A 24,245-nucleotide genomic window follows, 5' to 3' on the forward strand; every position below is an offset into this window, starting at 1 on the left:
TTACATTCAGTAGAATGTCATATCGACACATCGGACCTACCTAGCTTTATATTTGCTTTCTATAAATTGTATCCAGCCTGCCGCTGTTTATCTCTGTTGCGCTGATCTTGAAGAGCTTTTTGCAAATTCAATTCGAGTATGAATTTCTTAGGTTATATGTACTATGCATTTGTATATAATTATATGTAGATTACTATTTGTTGTATACTTTTGGATTTGGGCGGTCCCGTTAGAGCCTCTTGCCAAATTGTACAAGATCTGATTTATTATTAGAGTAGGTTCAAAATTACGTGTTTTTTTTTAAATTTGAATGATCTACGTTACCTTTTGATTTTTATTTTTTAACACTTTCTAGACTATTTTTAGCTATCATTTTTTGCATTTTTCATAAACAAAGAGACGTCAAGAAATGAATTTCTGGGTTACTTGTATGAAGATTGTGTGTGAGATATAATATATAGATTTTAAATTCAAGTAAAATAATAGATAAATATATTTATAAAATCTTCTGCTTCGCTAGCTGAACCTCATCTTTAGAAAACTTCAATCGATTATAAATTTTAATAGAGCATAACTAAATATCATCTATGTTTTGTTTTAAATTTTTTATTTATTTTTATTTATTATTTATTTTATTTTATTTAATTATTGCATTTTGTTAATAATTAAGTTTTCTTGTTTGTTATTTTTTTCTCGATACCTTGCTCGATATTTTGTTGCTAAAATTTTTTTTAAATATTTTGCTAATATATATAAGTAAAACTTTAATATTTATTCGTTTTGTTTAGTTTTTTTTTTGTTTCGCAGTAATTAAATACATACTTATTATCGCTATTTAAACAACATATCCTAGGCCGCACATGGTGTTGCACTATGAGCACGTACCAAACAATTTTCATTCTACTTATTGGGTTTGTTAAAGAGCCGCAGTATTGCACCTACTTCAAGATTATATTCGTGTGTATACATACATTCAATTTATACATCCTCTATTTTACAATTCATTTGGTAATTCATTCACTTCATCTCTTTTTGTCATTATTTTTATCACAGTCAAATCATAAAAGATTTAGTACTTTTACTTTTGAATGAGTTTCCATGATGTTTTGCTTGCTTGAATGTTCTGCGATTACGAGAATTTCAAATGACCACCGTTCAATTGAGGTTTTTGCTTCAAATTTTAAAATTGCATTTAGAGTTCGTTTCTTTGTATTCGTAAAGTGCAAATGAGGTTCGACAATTTTGTGTGAAAAGTGTTAATCCTTTGCTTATCTTCGTCATAATTTGAATATTCATGTTAGTAAGTAGTTGACTTTGTCTAAGAAATGTTGAGGAAAGTGTTAGTTTCTATATTGTTTATATTTGGTGTTGCTGATTTAATTGTAAAATCTAGTGGCTTGTATAACAGCTTCAAAAGAAATCCCACACGTTGTTTTGCATTGTTGCAAACTATTGCGATTATTTGCAATTGCAACAGTTGTAAGTACACAACGTGAAGGCAACGTTTAAACTTTGTCTATTATTAGTTATGTTTTTCATCCTAAGGTACTCACGTATGCTTCTACTATCTTAGGTTTCCATTTATTGAAATCTACGATTTTTATTAAGAAGACTAAACAAAACATTGATTTTCCACAAACGTTTACTTTGGCCTTACAACTGACTGACGTTATTATGAAATTAAAATTATTGTAACTATGTTGTTAAATTGATATATCAAATATAAGAAGGTCTCGTCTGACTGTGACACTGTTAAATGAATTATTACCTATGATGTGACAGTATCATGCGTACATAATTTTTGTTTCGCCATGAGATATATGCAAACATACATATATATATGTTGACTTCACAAATCTGATTAAAGCATTTAGATTGCTTTAATGCTTATATTAAACCAATGAGCGCAAGTCTGCGTTGCTTAAATGAATGGATGACAAACATCGCTTGATGACAAATAAATGTTGCAAGGTTTTGAGCTGAGTTGCACATTTTCCCGCGAGGGTACTTAGTGGAAAGTACAAGTCGGCACAGCACCATTGGATGCTCGTTTTGTATCAACTTTAATCCTTTTACTTGTATGAATTAAATAATAATAATGTTATGTATCACGCTAACAGCTATTTTTGTATAGTATGTATGCATTTACTGTGTATGTATATATATATATATATATATTGTATATTACACACATACATATAAATATATACATATAACAAATATATTGTTAAATATTTTAATAGCTTGGGTTTGTTGCCGAACTTGAACAGGGTTTCTTCTTATTATTGTTGCCAATACATTTTAATAGACGCAATGGCAAATGGAGGCTTGTATATATGAATGTCTGAATATGTATGTATGTAGCCATATATCCCACATACCTTTCGGTTTCTAGAATGGCATCATCATACCCGACATTTATCGCATTATGTAATAATATCGCATATATTATAAATCTGTAACGTTTCGTCTTTCCAAAAGATTTATATTATTTCCATTTGCACTTGTTATCGGTATATGTATATATAGGTTTATTAATGTGTGTGCATATATTTATATATTATCTGTATATAAATATATGTGTTATTATGCATATAATTGTTAAATTGTCCTAATAACAGTGTGGAGGCAAAGCATAACAAATTATAAGTAACAACTTTTTGTAGAATTTACATACTACTACATACGTATATATGTATTTTTATGATTTCTTTACCATACAAGCAAAACAAAACTGATTTGATTGTTAAATGTAACATCCTTTTGCACTTATTATATAATTTTATTTTATAATTTTTTTATTATTTTTTATGTTACAGAGCAAAAACTGCGGTTCAATTATATTATATAACATATTTTTCGATTACTTGCGCTCTTCCGATTCTTAGTTAAATGTTTTTGTTTTTTAACCATTTAAGTCAAGTTTGAAATATTTGAAATACGTAAATATATAGTTAATAAAAGTTGTTTCTTTTTTTTTTTTACTAGTTAAACTCTAATAGACTCCGTCGCTGAAATAACAGCATTATATTTTACCATTAAATAACTTTTATAAAACTTGCGAAATAAAATATGCGTACGACGCTCCGAAGAATTTATAAATGAGTTTTTAGCTAGTATAGGGGTACCGCGGAGGTTGACGAGTGGTGACTGTTGTTATGAGAAATATGACTGATTAATATGTAGACCGTTCGATTTGATGTTAATTATCTGATACTCGTTAAAGCAATCAGTATTATCTTGGATTATGATTTTTCAATATGATTTCTGGATAACTAAAGCTGGCCTTATTATACAGCAAAAACACAAACGCATTTTAGAAAAAAAATCTATATAATGTTAACAAGCATAATCACGTGGACTGTCCGGCAGGATAGGACCCAGAGCGCAGCATTTTGTCTTCTTTTTCATCACACACAGTCGATCTTGCATCGGTCGGCATGAAGGCGTGGCATATCTAGACATGGGTTTCATTAACACTGAATCGGGCATTGATTTGGCTTCGATTTGGGGACAAGAAGAAATATTCGGACATTCGGAACGATCAGTGCAAGGCTTTGCTTAGAAAATGACAAACGCCACGCTGCTTTAGTTGTTTTTATTTGTTTTGCTTCTGAAGGAAAGCTTTTCGTCATTTCAGAATAAATTAATTATTTCATAATTAATTTCATGTTTCGTTTTAATCGATATTTATATTTCATATTTTTGCTTGTTTTCTCTTTTTTAAATACATATCACAGATCCAGTGCAAATATACATAAATATATATATTTGTTTTATTTTTTGTTTTCTCTACTTTAACTTTAGATACCGTATAAAACTCATACATTAAACATAACTCAGTGAGCAGGCGCATATGATCCTATTTAGTACGACCAATGTGTATGCAACGTGTATCTATGCATATATGTGTGTATGTATTTAGGTGTGGGCATATGTGTGCGTGTGCGGATGTGAGGTAACTGTGAATATGCCATGTGCCTACGCATGCTGCATGTACAAATGAACTGTTGTATGCATGGCGCCTTTGCTTGTCTCTGGTTTGCCATGACAAAAAAGACGATAAAATGTACGAATTTTGTTGTTGTTTCTTGTATTTGTTGTTGTTAGGGGTCAGAAGTTGGTTTAGTGTCTTATGCTTGTTCTGATTTTGTTGCATCGAACACTTAAGTTTGTGGTATGCGATATTGTGGCTGTAGAATTGAATGTTGTCGTTGTAGTCCTTATTGTTTGCTCCTTCTTTTGTATCTTACAATTTTATTGAGGGTCTATTTTTTTTTAAATTTAACTACACTCTGTACGCCTTGTTTCTCTTACTATCAATTAATAATTATGTAAAAAGGTAATTATTATTCATAAAATAGCGAACAGAAATCTCCATTTTTCTTTTCTTTTCTTTTATATTTTTTTTTTTTTTTTGTCAAGGCACACTAGCATTTTCGACTGTACTTTCAATATTACTTTAAGTTTGGATTTGTTTGACTTAAGATTTTGTTTGTTAAACTTGTCACAATTTGGTTTTTACGAATATTGTAACTATTTAACTCTTTTGGCGCATATTTATTATTATTCTTATAATATTTATATAAATATTGCACAAATAAGAACAAATGAAGGTAAGCTTTAACAATAATAGCAAAAAAAAATACAATAATAATGTGAACAACTTTTCAACTTATTTTGATAAACTTAGCTTAGAATCGGGTTTCTTTTATTCTTGAGCGTTTTCAGTGATTGTATTGTTGTATTGAACTGAACTGAAGTTAAAACTTATATAGAGCTGAGCTGAGAGATTGATTAATTGACTGACTGACTGACTGTTGATTTGACATGATAATGTTGCAGAATTGTTTAGAGTACGCTGTTAGTGGAGCTGTGGTTGTGAGTGGTGATTTATGCGCCATGTGCCGGGTGCTTTCAATTAAACACATTAAAATGTTGGTTTATTTCGTTTTTGGCAATATTTTATTTAAGATTTGTATATTTATATTTGTTTTATTAATAAAATTAAACTTTAGAGTAAATAATGTGGCGCCGAAAGTAAAACAATATATTTCATTACAGGTAAATCATATATATCCATGCGTTTGTATGTTTATGGGGGCTTCCATGAATTAAACAAATTCAAATGTGATGTTTAAATAACTCTTTGCTTTGCAATGTTTGGTTCTTTTGTGGATTCTTGTCTATATAATATGAATGTATATAAAGTACAACGAGTTCAAAATGTATCCAAAATAATGGGTAATAATTGCACAATACTTAATAATTAATAGTGGTATCTTTTGGCCGATTTGGTGTATGTATGTTTATTTTACAGAGATATTGATTTATTTTTTAAGATAAAGTTACTTGTGATGCTTTAGGTGAAAAAGAAAATAGGTAATACTTAAGATTAAAGTGTATGTATGAAAAAATAATGGTGGAAACCTTTCCAAAAACAGAATATAAGTATGATGATTGTAACAAAATGCCAAACGGTTTCATTCTATTGGGGACGAAAAAAAAAATATTTATATATATATATATATATATATATAAATAAAAATATATATATAAATATAATATATATATATATATATATATATATATATATATATCTTTAAATATAAAAACAAGGGATCCGTACCAAACTGGAAATTAAAAAGTCGCAATTTGTTGCTTACGAAACAGACGTGTAAAATATATGAGGATTAACAAATTAGGGGCATAAAACCAATATCAAAAAGGAGACTCACGTGCGCGCTCAAAACATTAACACCACTTGTTTGGTATAATTTGTACCACTCTTTCGAAAATTAAACAACATTATCATGATCAACATTTTAACAATATCATAATAGAATATTAAGGGCTAAAAACGTAATATTTAAGAAACATGTGTGTGTGTATATATACAAATATATAAACATAGCAATAAGCACAAAAGGGCAACAACAGAAAACAGAAACAGAAACAGAAAACAAGAAACGCAATAAGTTTTGTCTTTGAGGTAAAAAGTGTTTCAAATAGTAATCACTAGCCTGTCAAGCGTTCATTTTTTGTTTGTTTTAGGTGTATTTGTTGTATATATTTTATAGCATATACATATGTACATATGCATGTGAATGTGTGTAGTAAAATATTTACCTTATTTGGACACCATTTTGGAAAATCACCTGAAGTTTTCACTGAAAACGCTCTCATTACACAAACATATCCATTTTTTAGTCTCAACATAATGCTAATTTACTCGCTTCAATTGTGAATATGTGTATAGGTGTATTATGCATAAATGTGTGTGCGTGTGTGTGTGTGTCGTGTCGTGTCGTGTATTTTCTGTAATATGAACACGAGTCAACAATTAGTGTATAAAGTGCATATATGTACATATGTGCATACATATACATACATGCCTTTCTATATGTAAGCGCAGCAAACTTATGAATATATAAATATATATGTGAATATAAATCAATATATATTTATGTATACATCTGATAGGATTAAGCATATCAGAGTGCCCAAAAGAAAACACGCAACATTTGACAACAACTAAAAAAGGCAGGAGAAATATCATCACAAGTGTACCTCGCAATACCTTGGTCAAATTTAAAAATATATATATATGTATATATATATATATATATATATATATATATATATATATATATATATATATTTATATGCTGAATTTGTTTGGCACTCTATATAAATATATATATATATTATATAAATATATATATATATATATATATATATATTTATATAATATATATATATATTTATATAGAGTGCCAAACAAATTCAGCATTATGATAAATCGTAGTTTTTTTGTCAAATCAAATTTGCTAAGGGTTCGAAATCATTTCTCTGGGGTTCTCTTACTAATCATTTTATCAATAGTTGCAACGCATTGCTAATGCCTTTTTTAATGTGTATTTGCTTGTGTGTTTTTGTTTTTATGGCTACTGCTGACGTTATTTGTTGTAAATTAGCTTCTTTTTTCCTTTTTATTTATTGTGTTTTAGGCTTAATCTCCTTTAGTTTTCTTTGCATTTTGTTTGTTTTTTTTGTTAGTTTTTTTTCTTTTTATAAATGAACCGTTCTTTGAGGAAATGCGTTTTAATAGGGGATAGTTGTTTGTTGTTGTTTTTTGTTGTTGTGCTGCTTGCTTGATTGCTTGATTATTAATTCACAACAGTGGTTAATGGAATTTGACGCGCCCTCTTTGTCTCCTCCTCGTTGATTTTTTGTTCAATTAGATACTGCGCTTTGGCAATGGCACTCGGCTGACCAGTTATGGTTACAATGCGATTTCTAGTGCCAGGTGCGAATATGCCCTTTTTGGAAATTTGCACATTCGCGCCAGAGACATGTTGAATTTCAACTAAACTACGACCGTTCGGACCTGGAATATTTGCATCAGATTATGTTAAATATTATAGTATATAATTGTATATGTATGTGTGTAGGTAATTTAAGGCATATGAAATGTGTCTGTGTAAATACCAAGATGTTGGAAAACACAATCTGGAAACATATTAAGAGCCAATTAAGCTAAACCAATACGAATATGTAGCTTAACCTAAAGATCTAAACAAACCGACACTGACATTGAGGTAATTACTAAAAAAGTAAACAAATAAAAATTAAACCCAATAATTGCACTATTCCAATGAATATAATATAATATTCTAGGTATTTACATATTCAATATTGACAAAAAATTCGTTGTGCCTTAAACGTTCTCATCGTATTGCCCACTCCTAATTACAAAATTAATATATATACTGGGTGAGCGAATTTTCAACTTTCAGCAGAAATGGCATGTGGCATCATATGGATCATGGCTGGTGCTATGTGTGAGGGGGCAAGAAGTTGACTAGAAATTTCGCTAAATATTTGTGTAATTGGGAATGCCTTAAGGAATGCTCATGCAAAACAGTCAAGCAACTGCCTGCCAAGGAATGTATAATGGCTTGGTTTTTTTACGTCTATGTCTATAACTAAAACTAAATCCTACCATTAAGTAATCGCAAGGTTAAACAGAAAATAGGCAAAGGGGCTTGGGCATGGGAATTGGGAATTGGGGTCGGGGAGTGCTGAAAACGATTTGAAGTGTCTGCTTGTTGGTATTATTGTCGGTTTTAGTAGGAATAATAGAAAGGTTGCCCACCTAAAACAGCGCCAATAATCACTTCGGGCACCTCAACGTTCTTGGTATCCTTGGCACCCAAATCACCAGGAGTGGGGCTCTTGCTAAGACCGCCTATCGAGGCGGCAGCTCCCAGTTGCGCGCTGGTCACCGTACCGGTGGCAGCGGTCAGTCCAAAGCTGTTGTTGTTTAGAGAAACGGGCGTGGCCGCAGGCGCAGTGGCCGAGCCCATATGGCGGAATGAATCAAATTGCACCTCCAGCTGAGACTGCGTTGGCCGACTGGCCGCCGCAGCAGCGGCCGCCGCGGCGGCATACTCAAAGTTAACCTGGCCGACAGCGCCGAAAACATTGCTCGCTGAGGCCGCCGTGGCCGCGGCCGCGGTTTGCTGATCTAGCGTCGTCACGCCCAGATAGTTGCCCAGTGTAGGATGCGCGCCATTGGCGTGTGGTACGCCCAGACCCATGCCCAGCACGCCGTACTTTGCTAGCACACCGAGGGCCGCGCAGACATCAGTGGTGGCGGTCTCTGCGTAACCAGCACCTCGCATGGCAACCTGCATGCAAACAGATGAGTATTGCCGAAAATGTTGATTAAGTAAAGCCAAAATGACGTACCTTAATGTGCTCAAGCAACTGTGTGGCAACTGCCAGATTGGGCGCTGGGTTGGGTGCACCCAGGTTGAGGGATAAGTTAATGCCTGCGCCATTGACCAACAGACTGGTTGCAGTACCCGCACCGCCGATGGCCGTGCCTATCGTAGAATTCAGCGAGGCGGTACTTGAGTTGATGGCATTCTGATTGGTGGCATAGGGTGAACCGGTTGGATTGAAGTTGGCAACGGGTCCGTTAACGTCGGCGTAGGACACGTTCAGGCATGTGCCCGACTGCGGATCCTCCACTATTTTGGAGAGTATCATTTTGCAGGCGTTCTTGTTATTTTCCTTGTCGCCGATAATGGTAATACAACGCTCCTGCAGTGATACATCCTTTGGCTTTTGCGAAATCTGGACATAGGAACCACTTTCCTCCTTTATCTGCTTGATGAAGGCGCCGCCCTTGCCAATGATCATGCCAGCGGTCGAATTGGGCACCAGTATTTTAACTTGCTTATCACGTTCCTGTGCCTGCTTAGACTCGGCATCAATGATTTTTGTAGTCAAGTCGGGCTTCTCCCTTATTTTGTCCATTATAAAGTCCACCACAGTCATGATACCATCCACAGAGCCGGTGATTAGGCAGACGCGCTCAGTAGTACCTGCGGAATAGGGATGGGGACAGGAAAAATCTTGAGTACCGCACTCAATTGTAATAGCATTAGCAACTCACCTGGATAAAAATCGTGAGACTTGGACATCTTGACTCTAGCACCCGTGTCCTTTTGCAGCGAGGCGATCGTCTCGCCCCCCTTGCCAATAATGGCTCCGGAGGCCACCGCAGGCACTAGTATCTTCATGTGAAATGTGGTATCGCCTGCAAGTCAAAAAAACAGTTCACAGTGCAACCATTGATTAGTGTTCACATTTTCAAAGGGATTCGGCACATTGCAGTTGTTTGTAACTTTAACTGGAGTGGGTGGAACTCCATTTGGTATAGCACATTTCTGGTAGCTGCTCAGCAGGTTATAAATTAAAAATAATAACAGCATTTGGTATTCGACCGTTCGGCAGGACGCGCGCAACGAGACTATTTTTTTGAATCGAATTAGTTGAAGTTGAAATTTATGTTTGAATTTTCGTTTGGTTTAGTTTAGTTTGTTATGATGGGGCGTTTATGGTTTTGGAGTGGCGGGTGTCGATTAGGGGTGTTGGGCGGGTCGTAGTGGGGACATGCATATTGATAACTGTTCGTGTTGCAGCTGTTTTCTACTGTGGAAGTTCATGTTGTCATGTAAATGCTGTAGTGGTTTTAGCTGGCAAGCCATGAGAGTGGAATACGCTTAATGAGGATGCAACACACGAAAATGCTGGCGAGGCGAGACGCATGAAAAGCCCAAACCAAAAAAACTGTCCCACAAGCAATAGTCCAAAGCTCAAATGTTATTAAATCGGTCATACAGTCAGACAGTTTATATTGGTCAGCTGGTCAGGGGTTAATGGGCTGCCCGTTCGTCAGATTCGTTGGGTCAGAGCGTCGAATTGATATCAGCTTTCGTTAGACAGTTGATAAGAGGTTCAGCTTAAGCAGTGACAGTCTCAGGTTCGACAAAAGCAGTAAGTAGGAATAAGAGAGAGAGAGAGAGAGAGACAGAGACAGAGTAAGAGAGAGAGACAGATAGAGAGATTAAAGACACGCACAAAACGAAACAGTTTGGAAATGTACAGATTTTTCGCTGCGTTTTGCATTACATAGATGAATGTTAATGGTATTTAATGAAAGTATGACAAAGCTTACCATGATGATTATGATTATTGTTATTATTTTCAATTTCAACCTCAATTCCAGAACAAACTGACTCACCTAAAACGAAATAGAGGTAAAAGATATCACATTAGATAAATTATACAAATGATAATTACATTAATTACATTTATTAGACAAAGGCAAAGATTGCAATTAAACGACATCATTCTCTCTGTGTCTGTTATATGTGTGTAGGTGTGTGAGTGTGTGTTTGTGAAAGCATTGGACTGTCAGTACATGACCGAAGCCACATCCCAAGCAAGATGAAATAATTTTCAAAACCCAAAGAATTATACAGAACCGAAATTAATTGTAATGTTGTGAATATGATAGATCGATAGATAGCCAATTATGTGATAACACGAGCATGCAGTCAGAATGGCTTTGCTTTAAATTCATTATAGTCAAAGCAGTCTGTACCTCAGATTGCAGCAACAATCAAGTAAACAAACAAATTTCAATTAATAAAATGTGTCAAGCGAAGATGCTCTATTACCGAAAACAATCGGTCAAAGCAAAACAAAAAAACAAACAGCACACTCGATACACCTGACTGACTGCTCGCCTACCCAGCCAACAAACCCCTCTGACACTCTGAGATGAGCGACTTGACGTCTGCTTGTCTCGCTAGTTTTAATTTTAGGCGATCCGCTTGATAATATCCCCACGTTCCATCGCACAGTATAATTGAAATCTGTGTCGTCCACTTACAGCAAAGTGTCCTTCAAATACTATTTCTCTAATTAGATACAAGCGGTGAAATGAGGCGAACATCTGTCAGCAAGCCAGAAAGTAGAACTAGTGCCTCTCGTAGCTCTTGGCTCGGGCATGTCACGCCACAAATATGCACGTCTAAGGAAATGTGGCAACCCTGCCAAGAATTGAGCCACTGCGACATGTGTTCAACCCACCTAGAATGCCTGACCCAAGCGGGTTGCCCGATGCCTATCGGCGGATTGCGGCATTCTCATCTGCGAGTCTAAAAAAACTGACAGACAGCGAAAAAAACGGAAAAAACAGCTAGCGCTGTGCGCCAAGCCGTACAACAGCTTATGACCGAAAAGTGAGATATGGCCCAAAAGTGCAGTCAAACAAAGGTGAAGTCTGTTGCCACATTGGTTTTTTGAGCCAAAAAGAGGACCGGAACGCAACGAGCAGCTCGCAATACTCTTGTTTTTATGCCAGTTAGTGTTGAGCAGCAGTTTAAATTATGTCTTTGTTATAAATAACTCTGGCAACGTACGCGTTCGGGCACTACTGCGAAAAGAGGCGTGGCACCTTACGCTAATTTCCTATGCATACTCGAGTCGCAACAGCGACTAGGCTAACGACCACAACCCTCTCCAACAGCCAATCTGTTGCACGCAAATTGTTGAAGCAATGCCGCAGAAAGTGGCTGTCGCGTATCACGCAACGTATACTTAATGTGGAATGGACTAAAATCGATACCCAAAACTACTTATGTTAATACTGCTGTAAGGGTGTGTAAATATGTGGGTTGTCGTTATGTTTATTGTATGCTGGATAATGTGTGAATATTATTTCATTATTTATCACAAGTTGAATAAAATCCTTTTACTTTTTCTCTAGCTTTTTTTTTGTGTTTGATGCATTTTGCTGTAATTTTTCTGTTGGTGGCAGCATTTAATTGGCATTTTTTTGATGACTCGACGGCAGCTACAGATGTTGAGATGTTGAGATGGTGACATGGTGATTGATTGATTGATTGATTATTGTAGTTGTTGTTCTTGTTCTTATTCTCACTGTTGGTAACGAACGCAGAGATAGAGAGCAATATAGAGATACAGAGCGAAAGAGAGCGAGGGCGAGGGCGAAGGCGAGAGCTAGTGTTTCTTTGTGAAATTGTAGATGGGTTGTGTAATACTTAGAAGAAGTTGTGCGCATCTTTTTTTGTAGTTTCTGAATTTGATTGCGTGTTTTGATCAAACTCACCGTAGCACCAACAGGAGGCAGTCTTATAGCTGGGTGATGCTGCTGCCGTTGCAGTTGCAGTTGTCGTTGCAATTGCTGTTGCTGCTGCTGCTGAAGCAGTTTCCGTTGTCTCATGGCTACTTATCTGTTGTAGATGTATATGCTGCTGTTGTACTGCGCTCCCCGCCGAAATTGGTGATGTTCTCAGATCTGGCGTTACATTGGATGAGCCATTGTGATTGAGGGGCTGATGCTGCTGCTGCTGCGATTCCATCTGATTATAATGATGTTGAGTATTGCTTAGATTAGGGTAGTTTTGTGCCGAATTCTGTGGCAGCTGCTGAAGCTGCTGCTGCTGTTGCTTATAGCTAAGAACGGCTAATGAGTATGCAGCATTGTGATTGATACTGCTTGCGCTGCCGTTGCTGTAGCTGCTGCTGCTGCTGCTGCTGCCGCTGGTCAGCGAATGTAAAGATGAGGGCGATGTAGCTGCTTTTATTGTCTTGGAATGTCGTGGCTGAAGCTGATTGTTATAATTTAATTGCGTCATGTGTGTGGGCGTTGAATGCTGATATTGGTATGCATAGTGTTGCAGTTGTTGATGTAACTGTTGCTCTTGCTGCTGCTGCTGCTGCTGCTGCTGATGCTGATGCTCCTGGTGTTGTGGTGTTGCATATAAATCTGTGCCCATCTGCTGGGCCGCCGATTCCATGAACACTTTCATAATACTTTCCATAGCGTGCAAGCGTTAATAACTATTGCTGCTGTTTCTATACTGTTGAAATGTCATTCAGTCTTATATTTGTATACTTGTATGCGACGGAAATAATTTGCTTATTATATCTTTTTAGTTTTTCAATAATATTTCTGTTTTATTGCTGTTGATTTTAATGTGTTTTTTTATTTTGATAAGTTTAACTGCTGCTGCACAGCTTTGCTCTATTCTACGCGTTTCCAATTCAAGAACTTGCACAATAAACGAAAAGAAAAAGAAATAGAAATTGTTTTCAATTAAGCTCAGTTTTTCAAAGTTGGCAATTTCGCTTACAATTTCGTTACATGAAACACACAAAAACATTTTGAATTAAGCAGCTTTTACACGAGTCGAGGAGTGAGAGGCAGACAGAGAGAGAGAGAGAGAGAGATAGAGTGAACCAAGTAAGCAACAGAAACTGCGGGATGGTCAGTTAAACGCCACTGAAGTTGCTTTCAGTGTACAAAACTCTATTAAATATTCAACAATTTAATTTCTGTTAATTAAAAATCGGATTAAAATTTGTTGTAACTTGTTTTGAATTCGGCTTAATCCTTCTCTCGGTTGGCGGTCGTGTAAATGCAGCTTTGAGTACTTGTTTTTATCATGATTTGCTCTTTAAACTAGGCCCTGTGCTGTTGCTCTGCCTTTATGAGGAGACTGCACTATAAAATGATGAGGGTGGCGGTGTGTGGTAGTTATAAGTATAGATCATAGATAGGTTTATAGAGTGGTAGCGCCATTTGGTTTAGTACTAGTTGCAGTGTTTGAGTTGAGTTGAGCTGATTCGATTTGAGTTCAGTTGATTTGATTTAAATTGGTTTGGCTGGGTTGCATTGATTGGATTCAAAAGCAGCGCGCTTGATGAACATTGTAGAAGTAGTAGACGATTAGTTATTTCAATGACGTTGTTGACATGTGGTGTTCTTGGATGGCAATCAAGATGTTTATTGTAATGTTGGTGGTGCTTGGCGGTATATGGCGTTCGACAGTGGGCTTGGTACTTATTAAGTTATAGTGTTCTTATCAATATCTGCGCGTAGTTTAATAATTAATTCAGTAGACAACGCCCACATCAACAAAAACGACAACATCAAAAACATCAACAACAACAACACGAGAGAAATTTATATATACACATACATATATATTTAGACAGAGAGAGAGGGAGAGAGAGAGAGAGAGAGAGAGAGAGAGAGAGAGAGAGAGGGAGAGGGAGACAGAGGGAGAGAGAGACAGAGGGAGAGAGAGAGAGAAAGAGAGAAAAAGGGAAAAAGGGAAAGATCTCCCTTTATGTACGCATATTTTTCTATGCACCTAAAAACACACACACATATTGACAGTTACATAAAGTGATTGAGATATATGCAGACCTATTGATTGATTGATTGACGCCTGAAGTTGCATATCGAGTTATGAAGCGGCGGCAACAGCAGCAGATGCAGCAGCAATTATTGTTGAGTCAAGTGCATTGTTAAGAGATTGATAAGTTGATTGATTGATAGACTGAAATTGATTGCACGATTGATTGCCGTTAAGCAAATAACCGAATAATGACTGATTCGTTTCTGTATTATGTACATAAGTACTTATGTTATAGTAAATACCGATGGCAACGGTTGCTTGATGGAATGTTATCAACTACATTTTTTGGTCCTTTACTTCACTTTATGCTTATGATTATAATAATAATAGGTTGTAATAAAAATACAGTAGTAGTATGTGGCATGTTTTTGCAGTTACAAGTTTTCAGTCTGTGCTATAGATAGTATGTCCATGGATATATAGAGAATAAGATAGTAGTTGTTAATGTTACACAACATCCAAAAATGGTATGGAAGGTGATGGTTTTATACATTTAGAATACGATTACTATGGCAAAAGTTTACCATTCAGCAGTTGAGATAGGTGGATGGTGGATTCGCTCCAGTTTAGTTTCCTTCCGTGCAGTTCAGTTCAGATTAGTTCAATTCAGTTCAGCTGCGACTTGTGTGCTCTTTAGTAGCTCCGGTTGCTGGTTTTAATTCTGCGATGGTATGATCGATTATTTGTAGACCCGCTTTGTAATTGGTTAGCCTGATGGCTCCGATTTTTCAATTATTATTGCGCTTTATATTATTTTTTTTTTTTTAATTTTTTATTCACAACATAGTTTCAAGTTTTTTCCTTTTTTGTTTTCCATTTTTTTTATATCACACTTGAGTTGAGTTTTTATTGATTTTGCGGAAATGCTGCTGTGCGTTGAAGATAATTTATTATGAGAAACAAATTGTAGTGTTGTCGCGATAACAACAACATCGACGTGTGTGTCGGCGATGAATCTTTTCAGAATGTATATATAGATTTTATTTAAATATTTAAATAAAAGTGCATACGTTTTATTTAATTTCGTTTTTTTTGTGTTTGTATTTTTGTGTATAAACTCAAAAGATATAATAGCGCAGCATTTGTGTTTTTTAAATACAAGCACATATGTATGAATATAAATTATTAAAAACTTTAAAACAAGAAAGATGTAAAAAAAAATTTTTTTTAATATATTTATGTATTATGTATATATATGTTCTATTCACAATTACTTAGACAAAAAAGTTAGTGTAATGACCCATTGAAATACGCAAATTGGATTGAATAAAAGAAGCAGTCAGATTTGAACCAAGGTTAGTAGCCATCAAATGACCCAAATCGTAAGCATAGTTTATATATATATATTCTCTCTGTTTACCTTTGCACATAACCATAAGCCAGTTCACCAGCATATAATTACGACATTCTAATCGATGCTAGTCAAATGAACTCAGCTGTAAACAGCGACTGTTTACAAAATCTAAGCAACAACCTTGACATATTTGAAGTTTGGCCAATTACTAACTCCAATTTGTGTGACCAGGAAACGATGTTTTGCTTGGCCAATTGCAATTACGTATACAGAGTAAAAATATTCGAAAATGAGCAAATGCTTCTGTTCATTTAAATGTTAAGCAATGTTCAGTGAAACACAAAAACAGTTACCAAAAAAATATATATATATGTATATATATAATAGCCCACTCATTTAGAAAATTATATACATATGATGTGGTTTCGTTATGTAGCTAAATGCTGGTTAGCCAATAAAACAAAGCAGAAAACGTTAATATATTCGAATTTCAGCTAACATTGACACACACTCGACACACACATACAGCAGACTATACCGAAAGGTGGGCGTGTAAAACAACAACCACTATGACAGCAACAATGGAAACTAAATTATGTGTGAGATCATCTTCCAGACCTTGTGGTGTACACGATATGGCCACAATTGATTTATCTTGGGGAAGTCACAAATTTTAATTAACCCCTCCATAAATATAAATAAAATAAACTAAGTAATAAAATTAAACTATAAGATTTAGTCGGCAGAATGCGTGCCCGCGTCGTCTTTTGCCAAATGACAGAAATTAACAACTGGTTGCCAATAGCCGTCCACTTCGATACCTGCTGCTGCTTCTGCCATTGCTGATACTATTACTACTGGTCATATTACACAATGAAATCAAAGCCAGAGCTGAACTGATTGGCTGGAATCGGTATTGGAATAGGGGTTTGGAGTCTGCCTGGGCATATATAAGCCACTGAATTTCTATCACGCATTTATTTTCGAGCGATATTTTCGAGGTGTTTTGCATTGTCAAATGAGCTGGCTAGCAAAAAAGCAACAACAAAATAACGTAAATGGCCCATACGTCTGGCTCTGATGAATGGAGTACAAACACTGACCGCTCTCTGCTGGCTGTCAAGGTCGTTTCTATATATTTCTGGCTTCTTCATTCTTAATTACATACATACATGTTGCCCACACTCAAACGTTTGTCAAGGTTATGTTTTGCTGACAATTGCTTTCCGCTTTTTGAGTCGAAACTCCGACACAGCCATTTCAAAGTAACTCTGCAATAAAACTACCCACACTCATTTTCGCAATACCTCGCTTCTTTTATGTTTTGAAAATAAACTTTTCACATCGAAGAATATCGTGTAAGGCGATATTATGAATCCCGAATTAATTTCAAGGTATTCAAAGGAGAATCTGATGCTCAAGTAGGTCGTTACTCCAATTCGATCAAGCTTCCAACTTCAACTCCAACTGCTTCTTCGTGTCAATGTCAATAGGTATGTTATTTTTTGTCCACTAAGTCTGTCTAGTTTTGGTAATATTATAATGCAGCTGACATTGAGCTAAATTTGCCTCAACTTCGAATCGAGGAATTTTGTAAGCAAATGCTTGCTTTCGAATTTATTCCACATACTCGTTTGACGTGTCGATGTATTCGAATGGTTGCTTTGAGCTACGATCACGTATTGAATTGAGTAAACAAAAGTCAGGGAGGGAATGAGTGAATGAGTGTCTGGCTGACAGAAGTACTTGCCTTGCTAGGGCTGAAAACTGATGACAGCTTTCGAAAGAAAATGAGACTTAGACACTAAGATTGTCACATTGCGCATACGCAGCGTGGATCCAGATATATACATGTGGCTAAGCTATTGACTGACGTCTCTGCTCATGTGATTAAGTTCTTAATGAAAATCACAAATACAACCAACTAGGCAAAGCCAAAGGCAGACACCAAATTAGATAACAAAAATATATTCGCTTACTGGCCGGGCTGTTGTTATTGCGATTCGACAAATTGCAGCAACGATGCTAATTAACAAGGTCATTGAGTAATTTTTAACTGCAAGCGATACCGAGCTCTTATATGTGCATCTATGTGTTATACAAACACAGCTGGGTGTGGGTTTTTTTGTGTGTTCGTGTGTGTGTGTGTGTGTGTGTTGTGTATGTGTATAACTTAAAACTGCACTTGAAAACACATACACAATTGTTGCGGCGGCGTCAATTGCTGCTGCGGCTGCTGATGATGATGTTGAAGCGGCTGCTGTTGTTGCGTTCTGCCAAACAGCATGCTGGTTACTTGACAGCCAATTTAATTGTACTAACAAAATTGCTGGGCGGATGAAAGGCGAAACAGCGAGGAGCGAGCGCAATAACTGAACGACGATCGGCAACGGCGCGCACTGAAACCGCACTGAAGAATTTTGTTGGTCTGTGGCAAAACGACGATGGAGACGGAGACTAGAGATAGAGACAGAGCGAAAAGCGGGCCCAAAGCGAAGAGTTCAAATGAGAGAGAGAGAGAGAGAAAGAGAGAATACGTCACATTTAAACTCAGAGAGCGCGAGTGATCCAAATGACTCAGTCATTGCGATCATATACCGTCAGTATATACAACTTATACATGCACAAGCATTGTCTGTGTGTGTGTGTGTGAGTGTGAGTGTGAGTGTGAGTGTGTGTGTGTGTGTGTGTGTGTGTATGTGTGTATGTGCCAAGAGTGCGCGCTATGATCTAATGTGCGAGTTTTGATGTTGCCTCACTCCAAAAATTGTTGTTTTTTTTCTGTTTTTGCTTCCATTATCAGTAGCAAGCGATGACTGAACAGGGCAAATGGTGGGAGGGGTTGACTCTGACTAAAATAGAAAATGCTGCAGCGGTGTATGTATTGTGAAACGAGCCGATAAGCCAAAAAGATACAGAGTAAGACAACGTGTCAAGTTTGTCGAGCAAGCAGAAAAACTTTATTAGAAGTTTGCATGATATTCGATGATAATAAATCACAGCACGCCCACATATGTTGACAAATGTAATAATAAATTAAAATATATATACATATATGTATGTATATTAATTGCTTGGTTATTCATTCGTAAAACAAATGCAACGCACGACATCTACTAAATTTTTTCTCCGCGATCTAAATGTGTCTCTACATAACAAATTGTTTTTTCCTTTTTTGGTTTGCTTTGGTAAAACCTTCCACATCAGATTTGAGGTCAGTCTTATTCTACTTTAACTTTTTGTAATTTCCCAAAGTCTGCTTAAATAATTAGTAGCAAAGCGGTAGTGATTAACACTTAGTTATTCGCTTTTAGGGAGTAAAGTGGGTATAAATAGTTTGCAGCTATCCACGTTGCGTATGTGTGATTTATTAATGCGGCACACCGCAAATTGCTCATTCGTCTCGTGGTCACATTTGTTCTTTCTACTAGTGCAAAAAGCACAACAACTGGATTTAGCAAAGTGACCCAATTCTACTACGTATGCCACTGCCGTTGCACCACAAAAGCTGAAAACGAAAGCCAAGCCTGTGCCAATCTATCGATAACCGGGCTCGTGTTTTTGAGGACAACATAATAGGAGGAAACTGCCTAGACAGAAGAAAAAACAACCACACTCTCACCTATCTAACCAACATGACACTCGAGCTATTAGTAGGCTACTTGAGGGTGTACAGAGATGCTTTACAAGTGCAGCAGCAGCAGCAGCGACACGGCCACATGGGCAACACTTGAGTAGCAACAAAAGAATGTGTTAAGAATAAGGTAACCCAAAATATACCCAGAGAGACACCGAGAGAGCACTAAAAGAGAGCGTCACTTCACAGAGTGGGCGAACAAAGAGAGCCCGCAGGCAATAAACGTATTTGAAGTGGCCACGCGACAGGCGACAGCATCACAGTTTGAGTCTGCACAAGTGGCCAAGGTGTAACCCATTTTCAGTGCAAGTGTTTTTGTGTATATGCTAGCTTATCACTGTGTGTGAGTGTGTTGTACGCGTGTATCTGTGTGTAAGCTCAAGGACGTTGCCATGGTGGCTCGAATGCTGCGGCTGCCGCTGCAATGGCGCCCAATGCTGCAGTGCAGCAGACGACGCATTCTTCTGCACGGCTACTGCGCAGGACCTTGTCTTTTCAATGGTTATGTGCCACACACAAACAAACTGATGCACAAGGAGACACACACATATCCACGCACACTCGCACAGTCGCACATTGTCAATAAAGTAGGTCAACAGCGCAGTCAACGCAGCAGCACCATCAACCGCGCGCTCTCTTCTACCCTCGCACTCTCTGTCTCTCTGTCTCTCAATCTCTCTTCTTGCTCTGGGACAATCGCTCGGCTCTTGGCTCGGACTTTCTGGTGCCTGCGCATCTATTTTCAAGCAAGCTCTATCACCATTGATTACGTAACACAGCGACACATGTGAACCCACCCCATCCAGTTCCCTTTTTAGTCACTTGTTTTAGGGGTTTTACTGCATTTCCTTGCAGCCTTGCTGCCGCCCAGCAGCCGCCCATTACACCCAGTCCGCAACATATTCGGCATTTATGCTACGCTTTTTCTGTTCAATATGGCTTTAAAGTGGTTTCGGAACCGAATTTTGTGCCATTTCAAGCCGCTACAGCAAGTGATAATAAACAACAGAACGAAATAAATATTAATAAATGGATGGCTGTCAAGACAGCTAAACAAATAAATTGTTTGAAAACTAATAAACAAGTTGCCCATCTGTGCATGTGTTGGTGTGTATGTTTGTGTGTGTATGTGTGTGTGTGCAAGCACTTATACATTTATATTCAACAACATTTGACACATGCCCTGGACCTGTTTTACGACCAGCAATGACGATAGCAACAAAAATAACAAAACTATACATATGTATATATCTACAAATATTTCAATGCTAGTTAATTAACAACAATACCATTAGCAATAACGGCAAAACGTACCTCGTGCTCATGGGTAAATCAAAAAATTGTTGACTTCAAACAACTAAAGTTTCTTTATTAGAACAACGATGGATAAACTTTGCTTAATCTTCGGGAAGCCTTCCAAGTAATTAAGGTTGGTCTGTAACGTAGCAGGAATATAACAATCGAATCTAAATACTTTTATTAAGTTTGAATGATTCCTGCCGTAAGTCAAAACAGTATTTTTATATCCTGAGCCCATTGAAAATGGATAAAAAGGGTATTATGTATTTGTGCATTTGTATGTAACAGGCAGAAGGAAGCTTCTCCGACCCCATAAAGCATATGATCTTGATCAACATCGACAGCCGAGTCGATCTAGCCATGTCCGTCTGTCTGTCCGTCCGTCCGTCTGTCCGTCTGTCCGACCGTCCGTCTGTCCGTATGTATGAACGCAAGGATTTCAGAACCTATAATAGCTAGAGACTTGAAATTTTAGCTGTAGGCCCTCCTAGTGCCCGCGCGGATCTAGTTTGATATTTATTCGATATTCGATAACTTGCCCCGTTTCCAAGTAATCGATAAAAATCGAGACCGAAATCCTGTTTTTTGAGCAATTTCGGCAAATAATATGAGCTAGAGTCACCAAACTTGACATGTAGCTTCTAGAATAGTATATATATATCAAGTATTTTTCATTTTATACCTATCGTCACCTTCCCGCTACCACCTAAAAGCTATAAATCAAGTTAATTATCCAACTTGTATAGCCCATCAATTTAAGCCACAATTTATTTTCAATTGACTTTTTGAGAATACACAAATATTCTATATTCTATTCTACAATAGGATGTACCGTCGATAATTTCATTAAGATCGGGTAACAAACACAAAAGTTATGTGCGCACGTGTAAGCAGCAGCTAGCGAAAATTCCAAATTCCTGAATACATGTACACACACGCATTCATGCGCGTCTGCTTTGAATTCTATCAACAGCATTGCAATTGCGACTGTATTGTTTTTTATGCTGCATTAGTGGTTTTTTTCTCATTAAATGTCAATTATTGGTGTGGCTCTTGAGTAGGGGCGGCGGCAAGTGGTGCGGTTAGTTGCGAGTTCGCACCCTGCCAAGGGAACAACTTTTTTTTTTTTTTAATTTTTCTTTGTTACTACTAAAGCAAAAAAGCGCGTAGCGCGATCTGCATTTGGTGTTGGAAGAAGAGGGTTCAGGGTATCCCCTTGTCGGGAGCTCCCGACTAGAACCTTTTACTTGTTTCCTTTGAATGTGTGTTACAATCGTGTATTCAATGACTTATTTTAACGCATAGACCTATTGACTTGTTAAGCTCAATAAACCAACCATTTGACTATACTTTAAACTAAATTAATCAAATAAAATTCTCACTAAATCTTTCTTCGTTAAAATTCGTCTTTCAATAAGGTATTGAATATTTAATGTACTATTATGCAACTATCTTTATTCACAAGGCGCTAGATTTTAACTAGTTCTCTGACAGGCAGGCATTAATAGGCCAGTCAGTTAGTTAGTCAGGGTGGCAGTCGGTCAGTTGCTCAGCACGCTTCTGCGCACAATTCAGAAATTCCAAATCCAAACAACAAAACGTGTTTTTGACTTGGCAAACACACACATTGCGAATGATCTAAGTATTTTCAAACTAAAAGTCAAATGTTAAGCAGGCGGCGAGCACGAGCGGGAGCGCGAGCGGGATTTGGGCGAAAATAAGACAAAAACAAAAACAATTTAAACACGAAAACAAAACCGCCTCTGAGATTTACGGTCTTTGCTATTTTTATGTCTCTGACGGCGATGACGAGACAACAACGCGCAACGCGATTCGATGCGATACGATGCGATGCGATGCGAGGACAGGTAGTTGGATTGCGTCGCGGCTCACCTTGAAGCTAGCAGGTTGCCAGTCGCACAAGCAATCAAGTCAAGCAACTAGCCAATGGCTGATCTGGCTGTGTGTCTGTCCATGTCGTGGTCAAATGATTTGAGATGCTTTGAATATAATAAGTAGGCAGCTGTGTAGCATCATCATTGAAATCTCAGCCACTTAGCATATAAATGAAGGAGACATTGCCGACCCATTGAGCATTCCAACATTCCAAATGCATTTACTGATATGTCACCATGCCAAAGAGGTCACCATAAATATGGGTCAAACTGAGTCCTGTGTCTGTCAAAGGCATTTGTGTACGTCTGATTTGGACATCGTGATTGATTGCCTTCTACATTTATTTAGAAGTCCGTTACATCGAGGGCTGCCTTAAGTGAGTCTGACGAGCTTAAAGGACTGGTCAATTAAAAGATGACAATGGCAAAAGAGCAAACTTATTGAAATTAACAAAGCAACAAGCTGGGCAGCAATGCCTATGCTTAAGTGAGTTGTTTGGCATGAATTACAATATTTACACGCTTTGCGGCGATTGGTAAAGAGTGAGAAATAGGGCAGTGAGTATAAAGATAGAGATAGATAGATATATAGATAGTTAGATAGAGACAAAGAGCACGATAATGATAGTAGTATATGTAAGAGCGATTGAAATTTACTTATTCCTCATTGTGTACTTTGTTTTTCTCTTTTTTTTTGGTTTTTTTTTTTAAATGATTGCAAAACTTACCGGAACTGAAATGTGAGCGTTTAGTTTGTTCATTTTCCGGATCGGAATCGAGCGGCCTTTTGCGTGAGTCGCCCATCTCAGGACTTGGACATGTCTCCATGGCAGCGTCTTCGGCCATTTTTAATTGAATGTTGCTGGCTTTTGTTTGAATAGTTTAAAGATTAGTCTTCAACTTTTAGTGATGATTGCCTTAGTATTTGCTTTTTGTTTCCGTTTGCTTTAAGTTTGCAATTATTTTGATTGATCCGCTTCTTTGAAAAAATTTCTCAATGTTTGGCAAATGAGCCTTCGTTTCTTGTCAGAGCCTTTCAGAGCGAACGGTCGATCAAGCGAATACGGATGCTTCTATATGAGCGATTCCGCAATTGGCATCTGAAATCAAAACAGCTTTCTGGAGGGCTGCCTACTTTGATGTTGAAGAATCCCTTGGCTCTAATGATCGTTATTCACACAGACACACATATACACACGCTAACAAGCTGACGCAATATGCATATGCGGTCGGGCGACTTACAATTATAATTATAAGTTTTCAAACTTTTAGTCAAGCCTCTAAATATACTATAGGTATATGATCGTGTAGTCCTTCTAAATTTAGTTTATTGTTGATTGCGTTTGATTTAATGGCGGTTTTTATTTATTGCGTGACAATTGTGTATTATTATTATTTTTATTTCATTATTATTATTATATTTTTTTTTTTGAGGTGGTGGAATGTGCGAGTTGTTTTTGGTAAACGTTTATATGAAAAAAGAAAAAGAAAAAAATATTTATGAGTGATTTATGCAGCAATAATAAATA

At 36.9% G+C, this 24,245-nt stretch overlaps 1 protein-coding gene across 12 annotated transcripts in view; it reads right to left on the bottom strand.

Annotated features, from left to right (window-relative positions):
• Nucleotides 1-7,037: 7,037 nt before the first annotated feature.
• Nucleotides 7,038-24,245, bottom strand: part of pasilla (RNA-binding protein Nova-1-like protein passilla) — a 31,162-nt gene continuing 13,954 nt past the window's right edge. For 2 of the 12 annotated variants that reach the window (XM_064699641.1, XM_064699633.1), the window contains exons 2-5: nt 9,467-9,610; nt 8,755-9,395; nt 8,159-8,693; nt 7,038-7,390 (exon numbers count right to left, since the gene is read on the bottom strand). In XM_064699641.1, the coding sequence (XP_064555711.1) occupies nt 7,170-7,390; nt 8,159-8,693; nt 8,755-9,395; nt 9,467-9,610 (1,541 nt within the window). In that variant the 3' untranslated portion in view covers nt 7,038-7,169. Of the gene's footprint in view, nt 7,391-8,158; nt 8,694-8,754; nt 9,396-9,466; nt 9,611-10,531; nt 10,598-12,493; nt 13,248-15,115; nt 15,461-18,084; nt 18,287-23,444; nt 24,033-24,245 lie in introns of those variants that run through there. The other 10 variants (XM_064699581.1, XM_064699573.1, XM_064699648.1 and 7 more) reach the window with 10 other exon arrangements.

The sequence above is a fragment of the Drosophila montana genome, unplaced genomic scaffold (assembly GCF_035044405.1).
Source record: "Drosophila montana isolate Dmon_TW-CO22-7 unplaced genomic scaffold, ASM3504440v1 contig_1083_1, whole genome shotgun sequence".
NCBI lineage: Eukaryota > Metazoa > Arthropoda > Insecta > Diptera > Drosophilidae > Drosophila > Drosophila montana.